The sequence below is a fragment of the Dendrobium catenatum genome, unplaced genomic scaffold (genome assembly GCF_001605985.2).
Source record: "Dendrobium catenatum unplaced genomic scaffold, ASM160598v2 fragScaff_scaffold_390, whole genome shotgun sequence".
Classification (NCBI taxonomy): Eukaryota; Viridiplantae; Streptophyta; class Magnoliopsida; order Asparagales; family Orchidaceae; genus Dendrobium; species Dendrobium catenatum.
Genome location: NW_021318852.1, coordinates 7,786,731 through 7,810,800, shown reverse-complemented (window position 1 = coordinate 7,810,800; position 24,070 = coordinate 7,786,731). Strand labels below are relative to the sequence as shown.

The 24,070-nt window shown below is 35.6% G+C and overlaps 1 protein-coding gene across 4 annotated transcripts in view; it reads right to left on the bottom strand.

Moving 5' to 3' along the window:
• The window catches only part of LOC110106204, a 36,969-nt gene extending 14,916 nt beyond the window's left edge, over positions 1 to 22,053 (bottom strand). The window contains exons 1-4 of one of the 4 annotated variants that reach the window (XM_028694075.1): positions 21,787 to 22,053; positions 21,395 to 21,499; positions 16,228 to 16,419; positions 4,449 to 4,556 (exon numbers count right to left, since the gene is read on the bottom strand). In XM_028694075.1, the coding sequence (XP_028549908.1) occupies positions 4,449 to 4,556; positions 16,228 to 16,419; positions 21,395 to 21,499; positions 21,787 to 21,810 (429 nt within the window). In that variant the 5' untranslated portion in view covers positions 21,811 to 22,053. Of the gene's footprint in view, positions 1 to 4,448; positions 4,557 to 16,227; positions 16,426 to 21,394; positions 21,500 to 21,786 lie in introns of all 4 variants that reach the window. The other 3 variants (XM_020835994.2, XM_028694076.1, XM_020835995.2) reach the window with 3 other exon arrangements.
• Positions 22,054 to 24,070: the final 2,017 nt, after the last annotated feature.

Below are 24,070 nucleotides of genomic sequence, written 5' to 3'. Positions count from 1 at the left end.
GGGTGGACAAATTCAAATAAACTCTAGCTCACAAAGAGCCAAATGCCTAGTCAAAAATATCACTAGGATCCATTCTCAAACAATCTCTTGCCAGTAAGAACGTGGTATGTGTCCTCTAACCGGCGGTCTGCCGCCACATGGCACCGCAGAATAAATGGTTATAACGACCCGGGGCCCTCTGAACCGAGTGGTTTTGCCACCAAATGGCACCACGAAATACCGATTATGGCCAGCGCTGATACGCTCCTTATTGGCATCAAATCCTTGAGATATGAATCAATAGGATATGATCGATAGGGCACAAAGCCCTCTGTCAGCTAAGGTGGATTCAAATTTATCCCCTTAGACAAGCATTCAACCCCGGTCTACAAGGTCCCCTTGGACGAAGCAACCCATGGCTGCCGACAAGGATCCTTCTGTCAAGTTGGGTCGACTACATCCTCTGACTAAGTAGACTAAGGACCATGATGGCCCGGGACGACGGAACCATGGGATCTTGATCGGGTCCATCCATTCCCCCACCATCCACTTTAAGTGCAAGATGGTGCAATTTCCTATTTTAAATATCAAATATACCCAAATCCAAATCCAATTTCCAACATCTGAAATCCAATGATGCTACTATATGCCAGATGCACGTATTCTCTATACGTATCTGATTGACGACTAGCCTTAATCGAAAGTTCTCTCTCGTGATCGGGAGGGATAATTAACTATAGGGGCTTGCGCCTATAGGAAACCAGAACTCAGATCATAAAGTCCTCGCAAAATGAGGGCGAAATCTCTGAGTAGTGTCTTATCTACAAACCCATCTGCCTTCCAAAATTTATCCTGAAACTTATCAGTTAAAACTCCCTCGCCGAGAATAAAGCAAGAAATCGCGCGGCGGGGAGGCTGGGGCCGAATTTTCGGAGCCCACAACTGCAAAGGTGAACCGACATCTACTACACATTATTCATCGTCACCCGCAAGTAAATTATCATGTGCAAGACAAATCTTCTACATTTATTCGTAGGTGGGTTGGTTTATTTATTTGTGATCAAGTGACATTGATTGCATGAGAACTGCATTTGCTTCTGCCTTTCGAATACGCCTTTCGTCAACATTTTATTATATGTTGAACCCCTTTCCTGCATGCAGGTTGTCACATGATGTAGGTTTCATTTAACACTTCTTACAGACAAGTTTTATGTCTTGCATGTACATCCACCAATATTTTCTTGGATACACCCATAGGAAATGTTATTTCTTACACGTGAACTTACGTACATCTATAAACTTTTTCATGCATGTTGACTGTCGTCGTTCGCAAGGAACGTTATATCTGTCCACGAGTGTATTGACATTGATTGTTGAAGTATCATTGCATTCATTGCAACTCTTCTAACGTCGCTTATAGATACACTGTGTTCCTTGTATATGGCCATTGATAAGTCTTCATATTTATTGTAAGTGTATTATTGTCATTCGTAGGTGATCTATTTCATATGTATTGCAAGTCACTTGCTACTTGTCGATGTTTATGCATTGATTGATATGGTTGTCATAATCATTAAGAGTTTGCGTTGTTGCTTGTGAACAAGTCAACAAATCATGTCTATTTAGACTTCAGCACAAGTCCCCCATTTATTCATTGATTTTTTTATTCACATAATCAAGAACATTAATTAACATTTTTAATGTGAGTATGTATGCATTAAATTAAAGTCCATTTCCCTGTGCATTTTGTTCAAGTTTAAGTTCCTTGTAGTCCAAATCAAGTCCTCTATTAATTGTTCAAGTAAGGTCCTCTGTTTGTTATGAATTTCCAACAGCCTCCTGACGTCTCCCCTCTTTTAGGAGAAATTCGAGAGTCATGATATTTCCCTCCACGCTACGTGAGCGCTTCAGATAGATATCGGGTGGCACTGCGGCCGCATTTCTTCAATCCCACCACACTACGATAGCATGTATGGGCCTTCAAGGTACATGTTTAAAGACGCATAATTTTCTTTCCGCCGCCACGCTGCAAAAGCGCTGAAGGGTACTTAAAAGTGTCCCCACTATGCTACGAGAGAGTGTACAAGGCCTACCCGCCTCGCCAAAAACGTCGCACCGGGTTCCCTCCCACCATGCTATGTGAGTGCGTATTGGTCCCATTTAGTGGAGTTGAGGAACTAAATTGGTTCCTCCAAAGAGTTGAGGACCATTTAGTCCCTCACATACAGTTAAAGGATCATTTTGGTCCTTTTCTCCTAAAATATAGCATTAAATTGAAAACAAAATTACCAAATGCAAGCCAAGATTTTCATAGAAAAAGCTCCTATTTTCTTTTTTAGCTAATTCTTGTACTCCAATTAGATTCCACCTTGCAATTACATTTCATTTCTCAGTGTTTTCTCCCCAAAAAGTAAACAATCATTCTTGCTGTGGACAAACCAGGGAATGCATGAGCTACTAGGTAGAGATGGACAGAGAATTTGGAATGCAGCAATGGCTGCTTGAAAAACTGTTGGGGATGCCGCTTTGCTGTTGGATTTCTGCTGCTGGAGAATCATTTTTTCTTTAGGTGAGGTCCTATAACTGAAGAAGAAGCTGATCTTGCAACTACTGACGGAAAATAGAGGGAAGCAATGGTTGGAAGAGAAATTTTGGAGGATAAAAAAATGGAATTTCAATTTGTAGCAATACAAAACTAAAAATTCATTACAAACAGTCCTTAATCTTCTATTAATAGAAGTGGGATAGGAATCACCAAATTTAAATCAAAGTTTATCTAGAAGGGATAAGAATGATTAAAAATAATTATTATCCTTAAATTAAAGATATTAACCCTAAAATTTAGTTCCACATTTTAAAGAAAATAAAACTACATAAGAACGAAAGCAAATAAGCTTCCTAAATTTTAGGGATTGTGACAATAATTAAGAATGGGTAAATATCACTTAGATGAAGACCGAGGTCTCAAATAAAATTTTTCCATAAATCTCTCTCATAGACCTAAATTTAAGGATTATTTGTGCTGATTTCACCCATCTAAAAAATGCTCTTTGATGCATCAAAATCAATGCTCAAATCAAAAGGAGGTGGCCTTCCATAGTTCTATAACCTGACCAGCTTTGAATGGAAGTGATATTGCTGATTTCCTAAGTATGCTAGAGATCCACCCGGATCAACAATTGCCCTAACCAAATCCAACATGAAGCCAAAGAATTGAAAGATCCAAACTAGTGACAAGAAACAAAGCACTAAGATGATAAATCAAAGCAAATTAATGGGGGCTGGTTCTCCTAAATCATAGAATGAGTTCTTAACCATGGCCTACAACAACAACAACATCAAGCCTTATCCCACTATGTGGAGTCTACTACATAAATCCTTTTTCTCCATTGTGTCTGATTAAGAGCCAAATTCTCATTTAAATCTAATAAAGCAAGGTTATTTCTAATACTTTCTAACCAAATCTTTTTAGGTCTACCTATACCCCTCCTAATATAGGTCAGATATAATACATCTACTCTCCTAACCGGATCATTGGAAGGCCGACATTTTATGTGACCAACCCATTTAAAGCGACTCTCTATTCTTATTTATCGTTGGAGCTACTCCAACCTTTTCACGTATATACTCATTTCGCATATTGTCTCTAAGAGTAAAGCCACTCATCCACCTAAGCACCCTCATATTTGCAACACTTAGATTTATTCTTCTCTTTTAATGGAAACATTATGCATCATAAAACATTGTAGGTCTCACCACCAACCTATAGAATTTTTCCTTAAGTTTGAGGGATACTTTTCTATAACACAACAAGCTCGATGCATTCCTCCACTTCAACCAACCAACTTGAATTCTACTAATGATATCCCCATCTATTTCACCATCACTTTAAACAATAGACCCGAGATATCTAAAACGTGTACTCTTTTTAATGACTTGATTGCCCATAGTCATAATCCCCTAACTAGATCTATTACTACTAAAATTACAGTCTATGTATTCGGTTTTAGATCTACTCAAATGAAAACTTTTAGACTATGATTAACCTCCATAATTCTTAAGCATGGCCTAAACAAGCAACTTGTCAACTTTGAACAAATGACATATCAAGCTAATCGAAAATAAGTGTATGAAGGGTGATTAGTGCCGGAGTGCTAGGAGATAGTCTTTCACTTCGAGTGTCCTTTAACCCATCAACAGAAAAAGGAAAGGGAGCTGCTGGCCATTCAGAAGAACCAGAATAACAAAATAGCACAAGCTTGGTTCAGAATACTTGCATTTTGATTTCTTACAGAGTGGTAAACTAATCTACATCATGATTGGACATGATTATAATACCTTAAACAACTACTGATAATATGGAGGTTGAACGTATTGAAGAAAGAATAAGAAGAAGAAAAAAAACAGGGAAAAAATTGCTAATGCTTTAGAAATGAAACTTTAAAAAATGAACAAAAAGTTAAACTAACCAGGTTCAAATGGGAGCTACAAATGAGAGCCCGCAAGATACCATCATGATATTTCTTTGCTTTTTGAGTCATATGCGTTGTGTATAAGACATTCCATTCTACACATTGCTAAATCAAAGGGATAGATAAGAATGGTGAAGTGTATAAGTGACAGCAAGCTATTAGGAGTGTAGCTTTTACACTTTATAAAACGCAATAAGGAGATAGACATTAAATTATAATAAAAAATAACTATTTCAAAACCGACCACTATTAGTTTACTGAAACACTTACTTTGATTAAAATTTTGTTTGATCAAAAAAAGAGGCTTCCAATCAGTTCTAGTGAAGATTATAAAACTCTAAATGTATGTTCACCATAGTTGAGATCAAGAGTTAGTAGCGAATTCAAATGTCAAAACTAAAGAATAAGTGAGTCAAATAGTATAAAGAAACAATGTCATAGAATCATAAGTTTTTCATGTTGCCAACTGATCCCCAGGAGCAATGTTTCCAGATATAGCACGTTTTTAACAGACTTAGAAATTTTTAAGCATTTATTGAGACGCACATCTTTAACTGAAAGGAGGGACAGATACAAGGTATGGCTTCAAATAATATACTAGAACTTTCCTTCAAGTAAGACAACTGATCTCTCAAAAGTAATCCAGTAGAACTAACAAAAATATCGAGAAAACTCAGTTCAAGAAGTTCTAGGAAGTTGAAAATGTGGAAAAGATGGTACAATAACGTAAGAATCATTAAGAAGATATTATTTTTGGTCCCCTTACTATGTTACATGGTCATACAAATACTTATTTTTCCTATGCTAAGCAGGTACCAATTTCAAGACTAAATGATGTTGGAAAATATATAAGATAGCATCATAAGATATATTACTTGAAAATAAGCAGAAGATCATGACAAGAACCACCTGTATCCTAATGTAAGAATCATGAAAAAGATATTGTTCTTAAGCCCCACTATGCTACATGGAGTGAAATACCTGCATAATTTCCATAAGACCAACAGTCACTAGAATTTTCATCTTATTCCTTTCTCTACCGCTGGCAACTCATTAATCCATGGGATCCCTATTGCCTACTCATCAACCCATGGTTAACTTTATAATTAATTCTATTTCCTGATTTCATATTTTTTCTATTGGGTACTTTCTTATACAAAAACAACAAGCCTTTATCCCACTACGTGAGGTCGGCTACATGAATCCTTTTTCTCCATTGTGTCTTGTTAAGAGTCAAATCCTCATTTAATTTTAATAAAAAAATGTTATTTCTAATAATTTCTAATCAATTTTTTTATGTCTACATTTATCTTTCTTAACATAGGCCAAAACTAATACATATGCACTCCTAATCAGATCATCGAAAGGCTGACATTCTAATCTTATCTGCCACTAGAGTTACTCCAATCTTTTTCACGTATATACTCTTTTTGCATTCTATCTCAAAGAGTGAAACCACTCATCCACCTGAGCTGTTGAGCATCCTCATCTCTGCAACACTCGTTTCGCATTATGTGACCAAACCATTCTATTAGGCACTATCTTATGATTGCATAAATTTTGTACATGCTGAAATGAAGTACATTAAACCAATCATCTCAAATTCTTGCCATGGTACCAGAGCCCTAGGCTTTTTCTCTTCCTTGTATTTCCATTATTGAAGCATAGATCATTGCATTGTCACAATCAAGAGGGTTTATTGTTGCACTCTTCCTTCTCTCCTTATTTTCTATAACTGCAACTTTTATCACTGCATTGCTGCAAATATTTTTCATTGTTTTAACATTAATTATTGTATTATAGCAATATATTCCCATTAATATAGCCTTTATTGTTGCATTGTTGCATTTCTTTTCTTTTTTGCGAATAGAATCACAGTTTCCCACTCCATGAACAATAACAACACCCACATACCATTAGTCTTAGGTTCCCTTGAAATTTAGGAATGTAATCTAAATACAACGGGAGATTTGCGAAATATCCATTCCACACACCGATTGAATGTAAATAGCTATCTAAAATGGTCATTATTAGTTCACATGTTCTTAAAAGGAAGAAAAAAACTGAGCCATTTACAATGGAATAGAAAGAAAAAAAAAACTTTCTATAAGCACTTAAAAAACATAAATCTATAGCAAATACTTATACTCTAGCATTCTCAGGCATTACCTTCTCTTCTCATGCCATTAAAAATCTCAAAGATGCCTATGGTATCTCTTGGATCATTAATTCAAGTGCACTCTACAAACCATATGATGAACTCTTCTCTCATTATTTCATACACACATGTACAACCACAAGAAAATAACCTTAGCAATAGATCCTTGACAATCATGGCTAATCAAGTAGATGCTCTTATAAACAAATCTCTGATACTTCGAAATCACTTAAATAAAAAATTGCAATTATAGTGTTGTGTTTTGTCCTTCATCTTACATCTTTTAGGGACAATGAACGAGAAGGTTGATTAGGGTTGCTAAAGAAATGGATGGTCTCTACCACCTTAAGAAATCCAATGATGAAGAAAACTCCATACAACCTTCAAAACCATTTCTTCTCACAGCAACCCAAATATTGAATTAAAAAAAAAAACTAGCTTCAATACCTATGTTTTGGCCACCCATCATTCATTATTCTCAAAATTATGTTTCCTTTATTATTCAAATAAATTAATATCATATAATTTCATTGTGATGTTGATTGTGGGCTCCAAAAATTCGGCCCCGGCCTCCGCTCACTCTTCTTTTTATTCGGCGAGAGGAGTTTTAACGGAATAAGTTCCGGGGTAAATTTTGGAAGGCAGATGGGTTTGTAGATAAGACATTACCCAGAGATTTCGCCCTCATTTTGTGCGGACTTTATGATCTGAGTTCTAGTTTCCTATAGGCGCAAGCCCTTATAGTTAATTACCCCTCCCGATCACGATAGAGAACTTTCGATTAAGGCTAGTCGTCAATCAGAGACGTATAGAAATACGTGTTATCTGGCATATAGTAGCAGCAATGGGTATTGGTATTTGAGAACTGGATTTGGATTTGGGAATCTGGAGAGTTTGATATTTAAAATAGAAATTGCATCATCTTGTACTTAAAGCGGATGGTGGGGGAATGGATGATGGGCCCGATCAAGATCCCATGGTTCCGTCGTCCCGGGCCATCATGGTCCCTAGTCTACTTAGTCAGAGGAGGTAGTCGATCCAACCTGACAGAAGAATCCTTGTCGGCAGCCATGGGTTGCTTCGTCCAAGAGGACCTTGTAGACCTGGGTTAGATAATTGCCTAAGGGAACAAATTTGAATCCACCTTAGCTAACAGAGGGCTTTGTACCCTATCGATCATATCTTATTGATTCATATCTCAAGGATTTGATGTCATTAAGGAGCGTATTGGCTCTGGCCATAACCGGTATTTCATGGTGCCATTTGACGGCAAAACCACTCGGTTCAGAGAGCCCCGGGTCCTCATAACCGTTTATCCTGCGGTGCCATTTGACGGCAAAACCGCCGGTTATAGGACACGTACCACATCCTTACTGGCAGGAGATTGTTTGAGAATGAATCCTAGTTATATTTTCGACTATGCATTTAACTCAATGTGAGCTGAAGTAGTTTTTAACTTGTCCACCCTAACAAATTGTTGCGGATGGTGGATGGATTTTGCCTTAAGTGTTTTGATGATTGGTTTCAAATTTAAATATCTTAGACTTAGAGCTTGATGATTTTTTGAATTTTTGTGGAATTTGGATTTTGTAGAAATTTTAGGATATTTTGAAATATCTGAGACATTAACCCCTCTGGTTGAGATTCACATTCAACACGGCCATCATCGGGGTGTGGGGTCATTTCTCTTATGAACTAAACCTCGTCAACTCAGTCAAGCTATTGACTAAGGATCGGGTTCCTCGTAGGCTTTGTGTTTTTGTTTGTGAATTTTCTTTGTTGAAAGCCTTGAAGGCCTGATATGAATGTATGAAATAAATATTCCGGTCAAATTCGTGACCGCATATTTATCCAATGGTTCAAACCCTGTCTACTCCTATTTAGCTTACTGAGGAGGATCGGGTTTGGTAAGCTTTTTGTTTTTATTTAGTGAATTCTCTTGATTATAGGCCTTAAAGGCCTAATATGAATGCATTAAAATAAAAACACTGGTCCCCACAATCATGTGTATTTGTTTGAAGGTTTGAACCCTGTCGACTCCTATTGATCTGCATAGAAGGATCGGGTTCGAACTTGAATTCACTTATCGACCCGCGCAGCATCCCTAGACGTTAGTGTGTACCAATAACACGCTTGGCGGGGCCCATGCGGGTGTTGATTGTATACCCTCTTTTAGTGTACCTAAGTGTGTACAAACTACATTGTATGTGCGATGGTATTTTGGAATATTCGTGAAACACCTTCTGTCCACTTGTATAGAAGTTGCGGATCCGGTGGGGTGTTGTAGCAGCTTGTGGATTGAATTGTTTGCAGCTTTGTACAGGTATACTGTCGTGTACTACTCGTTGCTTTCTACAGATGGATCGTAGTGCACTAACTAATCTCCTGCCTTTTGTCTCGTAGGAGCTTACCCTTGTTGAAGGTCTTCTTTATTTGTTTGAGGGTAGCACTCTGAGGACATGACAGGTTCCTTAAGAAAGTTCGTAGTATTTGCATTCGTCGTAGTTATTTGACATTTTGCTTGTGGTCAATACATTTGGATGTATGACGGGTCTTCCTCAGCAGATCGTAAGTGCTCACATTCGTTATATTTATATAAAATCGTGTGCGTAGATGACATTTTGCATACATGACGGGTCTCCTATAACCCTGCAAAAATTTGCACTTATTGCTTGATGTATCTTGTATGCTTGAGTTCGGCACATGTCACCTATCAAATTCTTCAGCTCGTAGGCGACACTCTTTTCAATGGTTTTGCGTGATGTGCCTACTTTGATTAGGAGTCGTACAACCCGTGACACATAAAAGTGCACTATTTTGTCTCTTTTTTTAAGACATATTCACGAGATGTACGAGACGCCTAACTTTAACAGCAGGCATGCACGCTACTTAGAGCACCGGTGACTTACAATGTAACGGACATTTTTTATCTTCTCACAAAGGTGTTCAATCAGAAAATTACCGGGGATGTGCGGGGATTCCTACGTGTTTACGATGATCACAAAAACATCTCGTAGGCAATGTAATTTTTTTTTACTTTTACTTTTACCCCCTCTCTTTTCAAGATAATTACCAGTCGTATTCACTTGTATATAAACTCATATTTACTTTCGTATTTACGCTCGTATTTCACCTGCTAGTGAATACTCTAAGAATCCAATGCCAGAGTCTCGAAATGGCATCTTAGGATCCTAAGTAGATAGGGCCCGCAGGTGTACCTTCTCCGTCCTTTAGCAAAGGAACCTAGGCTGGTGGGGCCCACAGGTGTACCTTCCTTGTCTTGTAGCAAAGGAATCCTAGGCTAGTGGGGCCCGCGAATAATTCAAACTCAATGTTATAAATAGGAGGGGGTTTCAACTCATTTCTTCCCATCCCATATCTGTAAGGAGCTTTTGGTGAGAGACTTAGGTGTGCAAGTCATAAGTTAGGAAGAAGGGGCTTGATTCCTACCTATTGGCGAACAACTAATTCCCTTGAAGACTCACTGTATGTTGCATTTCACTTTGATTTATATTTCTTTTTGTATTTGTTTTCCATTGTCGGGAGCCTAGGGTGTCGTTTTTTTTTTTTTGTTAACTTAAAACTTTTAAGTGGATTTTGATTTTTTTTTTTCTAAGTCACGAGTTTTGCTAAAAGTTTTGGCAGTACTCTGGCGTCGTCCCCGCGTAGGGGGCTGCATCGGAATGTGTAAGGTCATCCTGTCTGCCAAGAAAGGTAGTCACGGTAGGTGTCGGGTGACACCACGGCCGCAGTTCCAATCCCTGCTCGCTAACAAAAGCGGTCACGGGATCTTTAAGCACATATTTAAAGTATGGCATTTTTCCCCCTAAAAACAGTGACGGGTACTTAATTAAATAATTTTTCTACAAATAACAAATTTCCCCGCCCGCTAAAAAAAGCGGTCACAGGTACTTAAGTTTCATGCATACGAATTTTCCCGCTCGCTCAGAGTGTCACAGGTACTTAAGTTTCCTCGCCCGCTAAAAAAAACAGTCACGAGTACTTATTTCATGCATAGAAATGTAAAACACTAGTATCGGGCTTTTTACCTTAGATTTGCAGTAATCGAGGCGGCGACGACGGTGAGAAACCTGCGATGCACAATTTAAATTTATTTTATTATTATTTGTACAATAAAATTAATTATATATGTCTTTCGTTTATTTAAAACAAAGTGTAGAGAGAGAAAAAGGGGAAGATAGCTCTCTTTCTAGAGAGAGAAAGAGAGGGAAAGAGAGGATTTGATGGGGATTTTTGGTGGAAGAGGCTTAGGGTGTGTAGGAGATTTGGGGGGTGAGGTTAGAGAGAGAAAATCTCTCTTTCTCTAATTTTTGGAGAGAGAAAGAGAAGGAAAATTTTTTTCTCTCTCTAGGGAAAGAATTTGAAGGCATGATGGAGAGGGGAGATGCTTGGGGTGAAGATAGAGCCATTCATGAAGAGATTTCACTCTCATTCTAGAGAGAGAAAATTTTCTCTCTCTAGGTTAGAGAGAAAATGAGGGATGGTGAATTTTTTTTCTTGGGTGGGTGTAGGATATGTGTAGGAACATTTTTTATGAAAGAATGTGGGTGGTTTGGTGAGTGGATGTGAATAAAAAAAAAAGATTAGGGTTAGGGTTTTGTAGGTTTAGAGAAAGAGAAGTTGGAGGAAGAAGAAAAAGATGAATGAGAGAAAGGAGAAGAGAGGGGAAGAGAAAAATGGAAGAAAATGAAAGGAAATATGGAGGGATGAAGAGAGAAAAAGAAAAATGGGGAAGAGGAAGAAGAGGGAAGGAAGAAGAAGAAGATGAAGAGAAGAATAATGGAGGAAGAAGAAAAAAAGAGGAAGAAGACTGGAGAAGAAGAGGAAGAAGGAGAATTACCTTGCTTGGAGGAGGAGAAGAGAGGGATGCCGACCTTCCGTGAAAATGGCGTGAAATGAGGAGAGGGGGGCGGTTTGGGGGATATGAGAGTGTGAGGGTTTAAGTGAGGGGTATTTTTGGTATTTTTTTATTTAGAAAAATTCTTTTTTTTTATTTAAAAGCTTTCTTTCTCTCTCTCTTTTCTAAAATTTTTTAATTAAATTGCACAATAAATAATTTTTTTTAATCTAGCATCGAGTTTTTTTTTTCCTCCACATCGCCACTCGCACACGTCGTCGCCTCGAATCCCCGCGCCCAAAATTTAATTTTTCGCCGACCGACGACCCCCATCAATATGGGTGTCGATCTTATTTGTTTCTGTTGCTCCGGATGCATCGGCGCTGTCCGTTTCGAGAACGGATGTCATCTCGACAATTTTGGATCTTCGGTCGACACGCGTCGGGTAAGTTTTTGCACGATTTCGCGCTCTTTTGCTTTCGAAATTCACCTTGCACGGTCGACACGATCTCGACACTAGTATTGGGGTCAACATTGATGAACTAGTAAAACATAAATATACCAATTTTGCAATGAATAAAACCAGAAATCTTATTCATTTTTCTCTCATTTATAGTGATACGTGGGGGAACTATTCTGAGCACCTAACATCTTTGGAACTTAATGGTTTGTCGCTTGTATGCAAGATTGCACGCATGTGTCATGAATTTTTTACTAAAAGCCAAAAGTGATGTATGTACCATCATCCCAACCTTTTCAGTATGATCAAAAATTAATTTAATTTTATTAACACTTTTCAATGTGATCAAAATTTAATTTGAGTTTTGATGTAAGCAACTTAAAGCAAAAACACAAAGAGAGAACAAAGAAATTCAAGACTAGCTCTTTAGAAATTTAAGACACCACTTGGAGAACAAAATAGACTAAATGAACCACTAAAATTCAGAATAGAAAAGTAGGGATCATCCAAAAAACCAAAGCAACAAGAAAAGTTAGCGAAAGAAACAAACATAAAACGAACAAACACTATCCTCAGAACATCCTACTAGAGGACTCCTCATCATTGGATTTACGACCATCATTGGATAACATAAAAATAAAACAAAAATAGAAAATATAACTAATATTGTTCATAACAAAAATAATGCAAAAATCTAAATGCATCAATTTTGCTAAACGAGTCAAATCCAATACCATCACAAACTACTTTAACGATTTTCCCTACTCATACTTACAAAAAAAACTACATAAATCCACCTATGTACATGCGCCCCTAACAAAATGGATTGACTGAACAAAAAATTGGCCACGTACTTTTTCTCACCAGAGCTCTCCCTATCTAAAAAAGTCCCAAAATAATAATGAAAGAAAATAATTTTAACATTCGCCCACATCAAAAATTGATTATCTATAAAGACACTTAAGTACAAGAGTCCTACATAAATCTTAAAAATAAACTATTTCCCTATTCTAATACCCCAAACAACCTAGTTCCCAAAATAATTGAAAATATTACATTTGTTCATACATATTCCAAAACAAAAAAAACTTGATATTAAGTAAGCAAATGTGTCTTAATTGGCTATTCTCCCACCCAAAAAAGATAAAAATGCTTCCATCTACCCTTCCATCTACCCACAAGAAAGAAGTTTATCTTCATTGATGTCAAGATCACTACTTTGTTATTATTTACCCTAAAAAATAAATATTATTCCCAAAAAAAATATCCAAGATTGCGCTTCATTACCCTCATCCCAATCACTCTATTTCAGAACCAATCACTCATCTTATTCCCAAAAAAAAATCTCCAAGATTGCCCTTTATTACCCCTCATCCAAACAACTCTATTTTAGAACCAAGCACTCATCTACCCAAACTAAGTCTAAACCATTATAAGTTTACTAAAAAAAAAACTTCTCAAGCTACATAATTTCAATCAATCAAGAAAATACATATCACTAAAACTGTTGAATAAACAATTGAGCTTACAAACAAAAGTATGAAGGTTCCACTAAACATCCATTATATTTATTTTTATCATACAAATTTTTTTCTTCTAATCACTAATCCTTCTTTACTATGTGAATTAGAATAATACAATGAGAAAAGAAAGAGAAGCCCTTAAAAAAAAGAATATGGCAGTTACCACAACAACAACAAACCTTTATCCCACTATGTGGAGTCGACTACATGAATCCTTTTTCTCCATTGTGTTCTATTAAAAGTCAAATTCTCGTCTAAATCTAATAAAGAAAGATCATTTCTAATATTTTCTAACCAAGTATTTTTAGGTTTACCTCTACCTTTCTTAACATAAGTCAAATCTAATACCTCTACTTTCCTAACCAGGTCATCGGAAGGCCGCCGTTTTATGTGACCAAACCATCTAAGGCGACTCTCTCTAATTTTATCTTCTACTAGAGCTACTACAACCTCTTCATGTATATGCTCATTTCGTATCCTATCTCTAAGGGTAAAGCCACTCATCCAACTGAGCATCCTCATCTCTGTCACACTTAACTTAGTATTATGTTTCTCTTTTAATGGCCAACATTCGGCACCATAAAGCATTGCAGGCCCCACCACCATCTTATAGAATTTTCCCTTAAGTTTGAGGGATACTTTTCTATCACACAACAAGCCCGATGCATTCCTCAACTTCAAGTCTTCAACCATCCAACTTGAATTCTACTGATAATATCCCCATCCATGTCACCATCACTCTGAACAAAAGATCCAAGATCTAAAACGTGTGCTCTTATTAAGACAATTTATAAAGTTACCCGCAAAAAAATTCATTGAATTGTAGACAAGTCTTTCTTGTAAAATACAAATCTGATGATTCATTAGAAATGTAAAAAACTAGACTAGCGGGAAATGCTTATGCTCAAACTTATGTATATATGGAGATTAAACCAAGGGATTAAGCTTAAATATGGAGCTTTTTACATTTTTAATTATTTGGATTATCTATATATATATATATATATATATAGACACACACACACAAATACATAATCTCCATGAGCATGAGTTGGAATGTACTGCTCAGCATGAGATATGCACAAAGTCAAAGAGAACATTTAGAATTGTGAAATATAACGATTCAAGGAGGCTATGAACACTACTAATTTATATTGATGACATTATTATGATAAGTATTGACTTGGAAGGAATGGAGAGTTTAAAAATAAAAGTTGCCACAAGAATTTGAAGTTAATGAATTCGACAAGCTAAAGTACTTAGTTATTACTTAATATAGAATTTTCATATCATAATGAAAATAAAAAACAAATCTAATGAAAGAGCTGGATATGTTGGAATGAAAGTCTGTCAAGAGCAGTATATATATAGTAGGAAGACTTATCTACTTACATTGCCTACAATATTGGTGTGGTAAGCCAATCTATGCGCAATCCTAAAGAATCCATCTTAACGCAATTTATAAAATTCTATGATACTAAGGAACCCAAGTAAAGGAATTCTATTCATAAAAGAGAAGGATTTTAGTCGTGACATTCAGACAGATGCAGATTATGTAAATTTTATGGTTGATAGGTCAGCTTCAAGATATTACACATTTTAATTTTATTTCTATATTTATTTGTCTAAATTTGTGTTAAACATTCTATTTCTCCTAATTTCTATTATTATTCATATGTCCTGACAGCATCATTCTATCAGAAAGCAATATATACAGAAATTAGAAGATACTTCAACGAGATAGTTCTATTACCAAAAAATTGGCAAGATTAATCCCTCTAGATATCCATCAAACAGAGAAGAATGTTGACATATCTTGAAAAAAAAAATTTCAAAAAAGGAAAACTGTGACTTGCATATTTTGACATGATTGAAAGATTGTTACCCGCATTGCTAAAAACATAATCACCCTCCTAGATTGCTTTTAGTGGCACTTATTCGGCCAATCAATGCTTTTGCATAAATATTTTCAAGGTTTTTTAAATTAATTTTAAGGTATTGTGAATTTGTGATAATCCATATTAATAATTGAAAATAGGAAGATGCTAATCCATAAATTGGGAAAATCTCTTAAAATCAGTTGCCAAAAGTTGAACTTGCAACTACAAAAGACAATGGATAGACGACTTACAGAAGACAAGTAAAAACATTAAAAATATAGTTTACAAAACAACAAACTATACTTAATAATGACATGACTAAGGGACCATCGAGAAAAGTTTCTACGATGATCCACTTTGCTTTGAGGAAAAAATTTTCCTTATATGCTTTATTCTTTCTGGCACTCAAGGATTATGGTGAATGTGTGCTTACCTAAAGATTATTCTGAATTTAACTGTAAAATTGATTAATATATGAAGATAACAGCCCGTCACTTAATGTGTGCCGCAATAGAAAAGTTATTTGGTTGCATTGCATCTCTGCCGTAGAAATCGGGAGGGGTAATTAACTATAGGGGCTTGCGCCTATAGGAAACCAGAACTCAGATCATAAAGTCCTCATAAAATGAGGGCGAAATCTCTGGGTAGTGTCTTATCTACAAACCCATCTGTCTTCCAAAATTTACCTCGGAACTTATCAGTTAAAACTCCCTCGCCGAATAAGAAAAGCGAGTGGAGGCCGGGGACGAATTTTCGGAGCCCACAAGAAAGTAGAGGGTAAAGTAAGATAGTTAAGGAGCAATGGATTGGAAAGCTTCCAAGTTCGAAATGTAAAATTTTTCTGCATCACATACACGAAGAAGCAAAAACACAGAACCAGAGAACGGAACAACTAACCTTCTCTTTCTGTGGCTTGGACCGTATAACTGACTTCAAATTTGACTCTGCTGAAGGCTTGTTGTTTCTATCAGGATCTCCAATTTCCACCATATGAGTTTCAAAGGACAATGTTCCACCTGATTTAACTATATCATCTTTTTTTAAGAATCTTTTATCTATAAGTTTCTTGCAATCATCATACAATATAACCTGAGGCTGAGGCAACACGGTACAGAAAATGGGTGAAAATGTTTCTCAAGGCTAAGAAAAGCAGACAATAATATGAAGAACTGCACGATAACAAACCAATGATTTATTAGTTATATTGGTAAAGTTTCAAGGACCTAAAATTTTGGATCAGCAATACATCAGGAAGTAATATTGGATACTGCAAATGAGTGTTTATATGCATGAATTAACAGTTGCAAGTATAAAATGCATACTAAAGTGGGAATTTTTGTTAATTAGAGTATAGATTCATAAATAAGGACTCCAGGGGAAGAAAGAACCTAGAGAAACTATCCAAGCAAGTAATAAGACGAAACAATATATCACAAAGTGAGGGTTCGAAGTGGAATCAATAATAAAGAGAACAATTTTAGATTTCTAACACTAGAACTGCAGTTTATTCTACGTTTTAAAATAAGAAGTTAAACTACACAAACTATTCAAAAATATAGATGAATTCCACTCTTCAGACCTACAAAAAGATCTTTTGATTAAATCTTTGGCTTCAATTTGATCAAACTCTTTTAAAATGTCCGGAATACCTCATTCATATCCTCACAATTGTCACTTAAGGCTCCTTAATTGAGTCAGCTAAGGAGCGTTACATCCTTTCTTGTGTTACATTGTCAAGGAACAAGTTCTAGACAAAAAATAAAAAAAGGATAAAGTTTTCACTGTCATTTTGGTGTTAAAGAAAACACTGAAAGAGACGTAGATTCACCCAAAAATGTTGAAGGATAGCATGGATGGATCTCTAGAACGTCTCACATATCACAAAAATGTTGGATGTTAGCATGGATGGACCTCTAAAAGATCTCACATATCCAAAATGAAAGATATTCTGTGGTTGGATTCATTATGAACTTTCAACTACATTATCCTATCATATGTTATATTTCGTTACTTTCTTATTATTTTACCACCATAATCTTGGGGAATAGAGGACGTTCCAAACATATTTTTTAGGTCTTTAGGGGTCATTTTATAACTCTTAAAAGGAATTATGGTGCCGTTATATTGTGATTTGAACATATCATCCCAATTCTTATTTTGTACCTCTACATTCTCCGTGGATGTCCAAAATTGTGAGATACCAGACGCATCAAAAATCATATGACAAAGGATTTACTTAGGCTTTGTTTGTTTGAGCCTTTTTTTGCCTTTTCCATTTTTGGAAACGGAAGAATTTTTTTTTGTGTTGTTTGGTTCGTCAAATCACGTTCCCAATAACTCATTTTTTTCATTTTTCTGCAGTTTTGAGAAAGCTTTTTTATATATGCTTCTTCGTTAGAAAACTCCATTTTCTAAACTAATGTTTTTTAAAACTGTCTTTTACAAAAGCACTAAAAAAACAAACGAAGCCTTAGAGCAACCAAAGTACAAAAGATCACAAAGAGCACCACACTCTTCGGGAAATCATTATTCAATCTATTTCAATAACTAAACCCACAAATCCACTCAGAATTTCTATCAGATCCTGCTTATAACTGGTAAAAGAAAAAAACCAACATGAACAGGACCAACTGGCTAATTAAAAGTTGTTTCAGCTTCTCGAAGCACTTTGGTCCTGATGAAGACATCGGCAGAAGGTTTCGACGCACCTACCATCGGAGGAATCGTAGATCGACAACTACAATTCATAGTCTCTATTTATGATGCTTTATTGTATTTTCTTTTATTTATATTTCAATTTTTCATTTGTACCCCTATGAGGGATTTCTTTGTGTTGTAGCCCTGAGGGTATTTGAATCATTTATTTTCTTTATCTTAGAGGCCTATATAAAAGGCTTGAACCATTGTATTAGGTTAATGATAATTATGAATGAAAATTTCAGCTTTTCTTGTTTGATCACTTTGTGAGTTCTTGAGAGGAGAAACCTTAGGAGAGGGTCTTGCATCACCCGTCAACCGCCGGTGAATTCGGGACTCGCGGTTTGTCGTTCCTTCTTCCCCTTCACATCCGGCCACCCTCTCTTCCTTTCCCCACCGCCGGCCAACCCAACACACCACCCCACCCGTCGCCCCTCTAACTCCAAGCCGTCGGCCACTCTCCACCTACAAACCCTTGCTGCCGGTCTTTCCATCCCCAAGCTCCTCTTCCTTGCCCCCTTATGATGATTTCAATCATCATTAGCACCTACCTAAATTAGCATCATTAATTTGGGGAGAGACTTAATTAAATTTGAAATTCAATTTGAATTTCAAATAATTTCCAAAATTAAGAAAGCTAAATTAGGAAAGTTTCTAGATTTGAATCTAATTTACCTCATCCCTAAATTAGAATAGTAAATTAGGAAGCTCTTAAATTCCCTCCTAATCTCCTCCCTCTCTCCCTATGCCGCCGGCCCTTCCCTTGAACCAAATTTTTTGAATTCAAATTAAATTATAATTTTCCCTCCACCTCCATTAACTCTTTTAATTAATTACCTTCCTTGGTAATTAACTTAAAAGAAAAATACATCCAAACTTCCATTAACCTAGTTGTCCCCTCATCCACCCAACCCAATTCGCTGCCCTCCTTCCTCCTCCCACCAATCACCGCCGGTTCCTCCAAGGCTCACAACAAAGAACCTTATCCTATTCATAGATGGCCGATTCTAAAGTCGATCACGGGTTCGTGTACGATTCTCACGGGCAAATCAATATTATTTAGTCACCATTCTTTGATCTCGGCTTTGGAACTGACGACACCGTCGAGGAGTAAGTTGATCGCATTCTCCTATGCTTGGCTAAGAGCATCGACGAGCAACAATCATCCGAGCAGTGGCAGATCATCGGACGTCCACCAGTTCCCCCACCCCCTCCGGCTATCTTCCCGTCAATCAAGGCCGTAGGCATCCTTTGTCTTTCAGTGACATCACTAGGATTGTTGAAGTTCTTCCTCCGCTAACCCAACTATCAAGAGTGCATGAGAAGGAAACTCTAAAGATAATAATTTCTATTTGTTAGGTGACGGATTCTTGTTATTTCCATATTTAGTTTTACTATCTTTTGTTGTAATTTTGATTTGTCTCGTTAATTTAAAGTGTAACCGCATGACAAATCAAAATTAACAACTACGGAAACTGAGAATTTATTCTTAAGTGAAACATTAACTTATAATCGTATCACTTAAAACAACTTTCTTATTAATTCCTCTTATTCCTGTTGATTGTTTCACATCAAGTTTTATTTAATAGGAAACACTCCATGAGAAAGTGAATTCTCATGGCTGAATTTGAATTTCAGATAGGTCCAACCCATAAATTAAGAGGAAATTTGGTTGAAAAAAATTAACGAGAAAGGATTTTATTGATAATAGATGAAAGAAAACAACAAGATAAATGGATCCTCAATTGGAAAGAAGGATCCAGCTCTCCCAAATTTCTAGACGCGCTAGAGCCCAAACAAATCCAAAACACCCTCCAAATTTCAGAAAACACAAGATAAAAATCTAAACCTAAAGTAAACAATATATTTAAAGCATACAAAATATAGTTAATGTTAAAACAACTCCTCAATTTAAAATTTTCCTCTTAATTTCTCATTAATCCCTCCTTAATATGACTATTGGGCCCGCCCCCACAAAAGGCGGCAATGATTGGGGCAGAACTTCTGCTCCGCCAACCAAGGCCGATCCAGGCTGGACCGGTCCAAGGAGAGCATTTTGGAGTATGAGATATTTATTTGTAAGTATATCTCCTTGATTGGCCACAATTTTCATGGATCCATTAACAATTACTATTTTTTCATTGATAGGAGTGTACAAAGAAAATTTATGAGGAGTTAGACATATGGTATGTAGCTCCTAAATTAATGATCCAAGAGCTAGAATTAGGCATCTTTGAGATTTTAAAAGAATGAGAAAATGAGGTCATACCAGAGAAAGGTAGAGTACAAGTCTTGTCATGAAATTTTTTTGTGAATCTAACTAGTTTTTAATTTTTTCTATTTCTTCTTAGTGGAACTCAATGTATTATTCTTTGACGTTATCTTCTGACACGTGTATTATATTTACATGTTTTTGCTACTTCGTATTTCCTCCTTGCGCATTTCAATTTCAATCATCTACTTTACCATGAAGTTTTCAAAATACTTCTTTTGTATGTTAAACTTTTTTGCAATATTTACACCAAAGAGTAGCTTCATTGATCACAGTTGCTAGACTTGATTATTTCTAGCCCTTAATATGAGAGTGCTTTAAGTAGACGTTCTTGGCATATGAGAGTGATTTAAGTAGAAATTCTTGATGCTAGAGGCCTTGAACAATATAAGGCCAAACCCTTCATGAGGTTCTTATTGATCACGACTCTTTTCCTCACTTCCTTAGTTCGCATAATAGAAATGACTTTAATTAGTGATAAGAAGTCCTCATTTTCAATGTTTTGTAACCTCACAGCATCAAACACATTATTTAATCCAGTGTGAAAATCATATATTAGATCTTTTTTAGCAAACCTTTTAAAAAGAGCCACATTTTTGTTGCATTCCATCTTAAAGAATAAATAATGTACCATCTCCCGCCATGGAATTAATAATAGATAAGAGCATTATGTGATGGATGTTCCTCCTTTCTTTTTAGATGAAATTTTAATCTAAACTTATAGACTTCTGCAACAATAAAAACTTTAGAATACATTTTTGATTTGTCATATCCTTAACTTTCTTGCTGAAAGGAGCCAAAATCATAGAGTAACGTGGTCAGGACATCACCACAGAGTTATGTTCATCCCAAACATTAACTTTCCAGTATAATAGTCGTTATAAAAGCTACCTCCAAATAAAATCAATGCTCTGCTAAATGTGTAACCGGCAATATTTATAAGCAAAACATAGAACCTGTTACAGTCACTGACAGCTTACTTCATATAAGAAACTTTTAAGGTCCAAGTTAAAACACCAGAAACTCTCAATATAGTACTAATATTGCCAAAGATAATTTAGCTTGGATAACCATTGGAGGAATTGAACTTCATACCTTGCCACTTGAACTACAAAGCTCCATCACCCCATCTTGATAGACCTTTCTCTTCTGTTTCATATGCTTCGTGTAAGTTACTAACCATCTTGTTCTGGACATATTCTGATAAAAAACAGCTTCTTATAATTCACAAGTACTACATAATCATAGCATTTATCTAAAGTGTTCCCAGTTTTAGCAACTAATAGACTGGTTAAAGGCCAAAGAAAGATAAGAAAACAGAAAATGACCGCATCTGTCCAAACCCTAATAAAAGTCATTCAGGAAATGATTTTCGCTGCATATTCTTTCTAAAAAAGATGAGATGACAAACCTCAAATGTGGCCAGATCCAACATTTTTTTTTAGGAAATAATTTTAAAAGTCAGGCAATTCTATCGGTGAAAGTACCTCTTTCTCTTCCTCTGCAGCCATCGCCGTCTTCGAGCGCAACGAAGAAGCGAGAGAGATCGAAGCTGAAAAATGGCGTCCCGCGCAAACTAGGAGGTCAAGCTAATTCATTAATTTTATAGTGGTTCATTTATAAAAAGGCATTGCCTAAAAATCATTATAATAACACATCTACACAATGTGTATAATTTTGCTTGAGGGCAATCACCTAAAGATCATAGTATTTTATTTTTTTAAATGGGGACAATTGCCTAAAGACTCCTATAAACTACCTAAAAAGCCATATAATAAACATTTTTTTATTTTTTCAGGGGGGGCAATTGCTCCCCCTCGGCACTTGGGGGTTACGCCCTGCATGTAATATTAAAGCTTTAAGTGTTAGATATGTAAATAGTATGAAATAAGGAGCTATGTATGTAAATCCTTCTTCTAAAATGTGAAAATATTGTTTTATGTAATTATTTATGAACTATGCATACTACTTATAATGAAAATGCAATAAATATGTATTTATGTTATTTAATTAATGATGTTATGAAACAATGAAATGTTTGGAAATAAGTTGTAAACAACTAAATCAAATAGGTAAAAAAGTAAAAAATAAAAAAATAAAAACTAAATCAAATAGGTTTTTTCATCTCGTATTTTTAAAATTATAAATAAGATAATATCAGTAATGTTTAGATGAAATAAGAGTAGTTGAAATAATATGCGAATTATTTTGTTATATATTAATCGAATTGTTAATCGAAGGCAATTTTTAATTTCATTTTATAACTTTAGTTTTCTTAAAAAAAAAAAAAGAGATGAAAATTTTAATAGATAATATACATTTTTTAGTTATCATTTATTAGTGAAGTATTACTCTAGCTAATATAACTATTTTAATTATCTAAGTTTTAATTTTGTAAAATATTGTGTATGTTTATTCTATATTTCATAACATAATATATTTTTTTAATTGATTTACCTTAATTATCAGTAAATAAAACATTTTAATATTTATTTTGTTTTCAAAATAATTCAATTTCAATTCAAATTCCACTTTAATTTTGGCAATGTTTAAAAAAAAACATCTTCCAATTTAGTATTGTAAATGACTTGTTGATTAGCACGAGCATTTATTTGTTGTTTGAGAGAACATACAAAGATCACATCACATATAATATCACGTTTCAATTTGTATTATGATGGTGATTTGCACATTAAAGAGGAGTTCATACCTTCATACAACAATGGAATGACTCATCCCATCAAAATAAATGAGAATCTTACACTTGAAAATTTAAATATAAAAATTCTTCAAACATTGTGCATGATAGTGGAACAAGCAATGTTAACCTTATATGTTATATTCCGAATAATAGATGTTACACAACTGTTCAAGTCATGGACATAAGATTTGTGAGTTTATACTTAATGAAGCTCGAAGGCGTATCTTGATTATTTATATTCAAATTGAACAACTACAAACACATGACAAAAGTATTAGCAGCATGAACCAACACTCTCTTCCCAACTTTATAGATTTTACGCATGTAATCATAGTCCAGACACATCAATGAGCCTGAATTTAAACATCACTGCTATATTAAATTGTGTGTTGCATGCCCACTCCACTACCCAATGTTCCACATGACGTTGCTTTAGTGTTAATTAACGTTCACTGTTGCATGAACCAATGTGTAGGGCGTTTAAGTTTAAGCGAGCGTCTGACATTGTTTGAACCATATGCAAGAGCACGTGCAAGCGTTAGTGAACGAACATCTTTAGGCGTACCGATGTTTGAGCTCCACCAACAAACACAACATTTCCACGAGGAAAATGATACTGCAGGCACACCCATTGTTGACAGATATGCTACAATGGATAACAAAATCAGTGAGAGCTCAAGTGAAATCCTCATAGAGGATGCAAGAAATCCAATTATAGAACATTGTGCAACGTTTTGAAAACCGGACCGGACAACCGACCGGAAGGAGAGGTTCATGGTTTGACCGGTTCGACCGGTCGAACCGGGGTCGAACCGGATGACGTAATAAATAATAATATTATTAAAATTATAAAATAAATGAAAAAATTTCCTCTAATACATTCACTATGCATTTCATTTTCATATCAAACTAATCAAATAATATAAATATGGCATCAATGAAGTTTATAAAACATAAGCAAATAAAAAAATAATATACCTTTTGTTGAGCTCTTTGTGTGTTGGAAGTTGATGAATGCAACCATCTTCAATTCTCCTTCTCTATCATGTGAAATTGTTAAAAAATGAAAT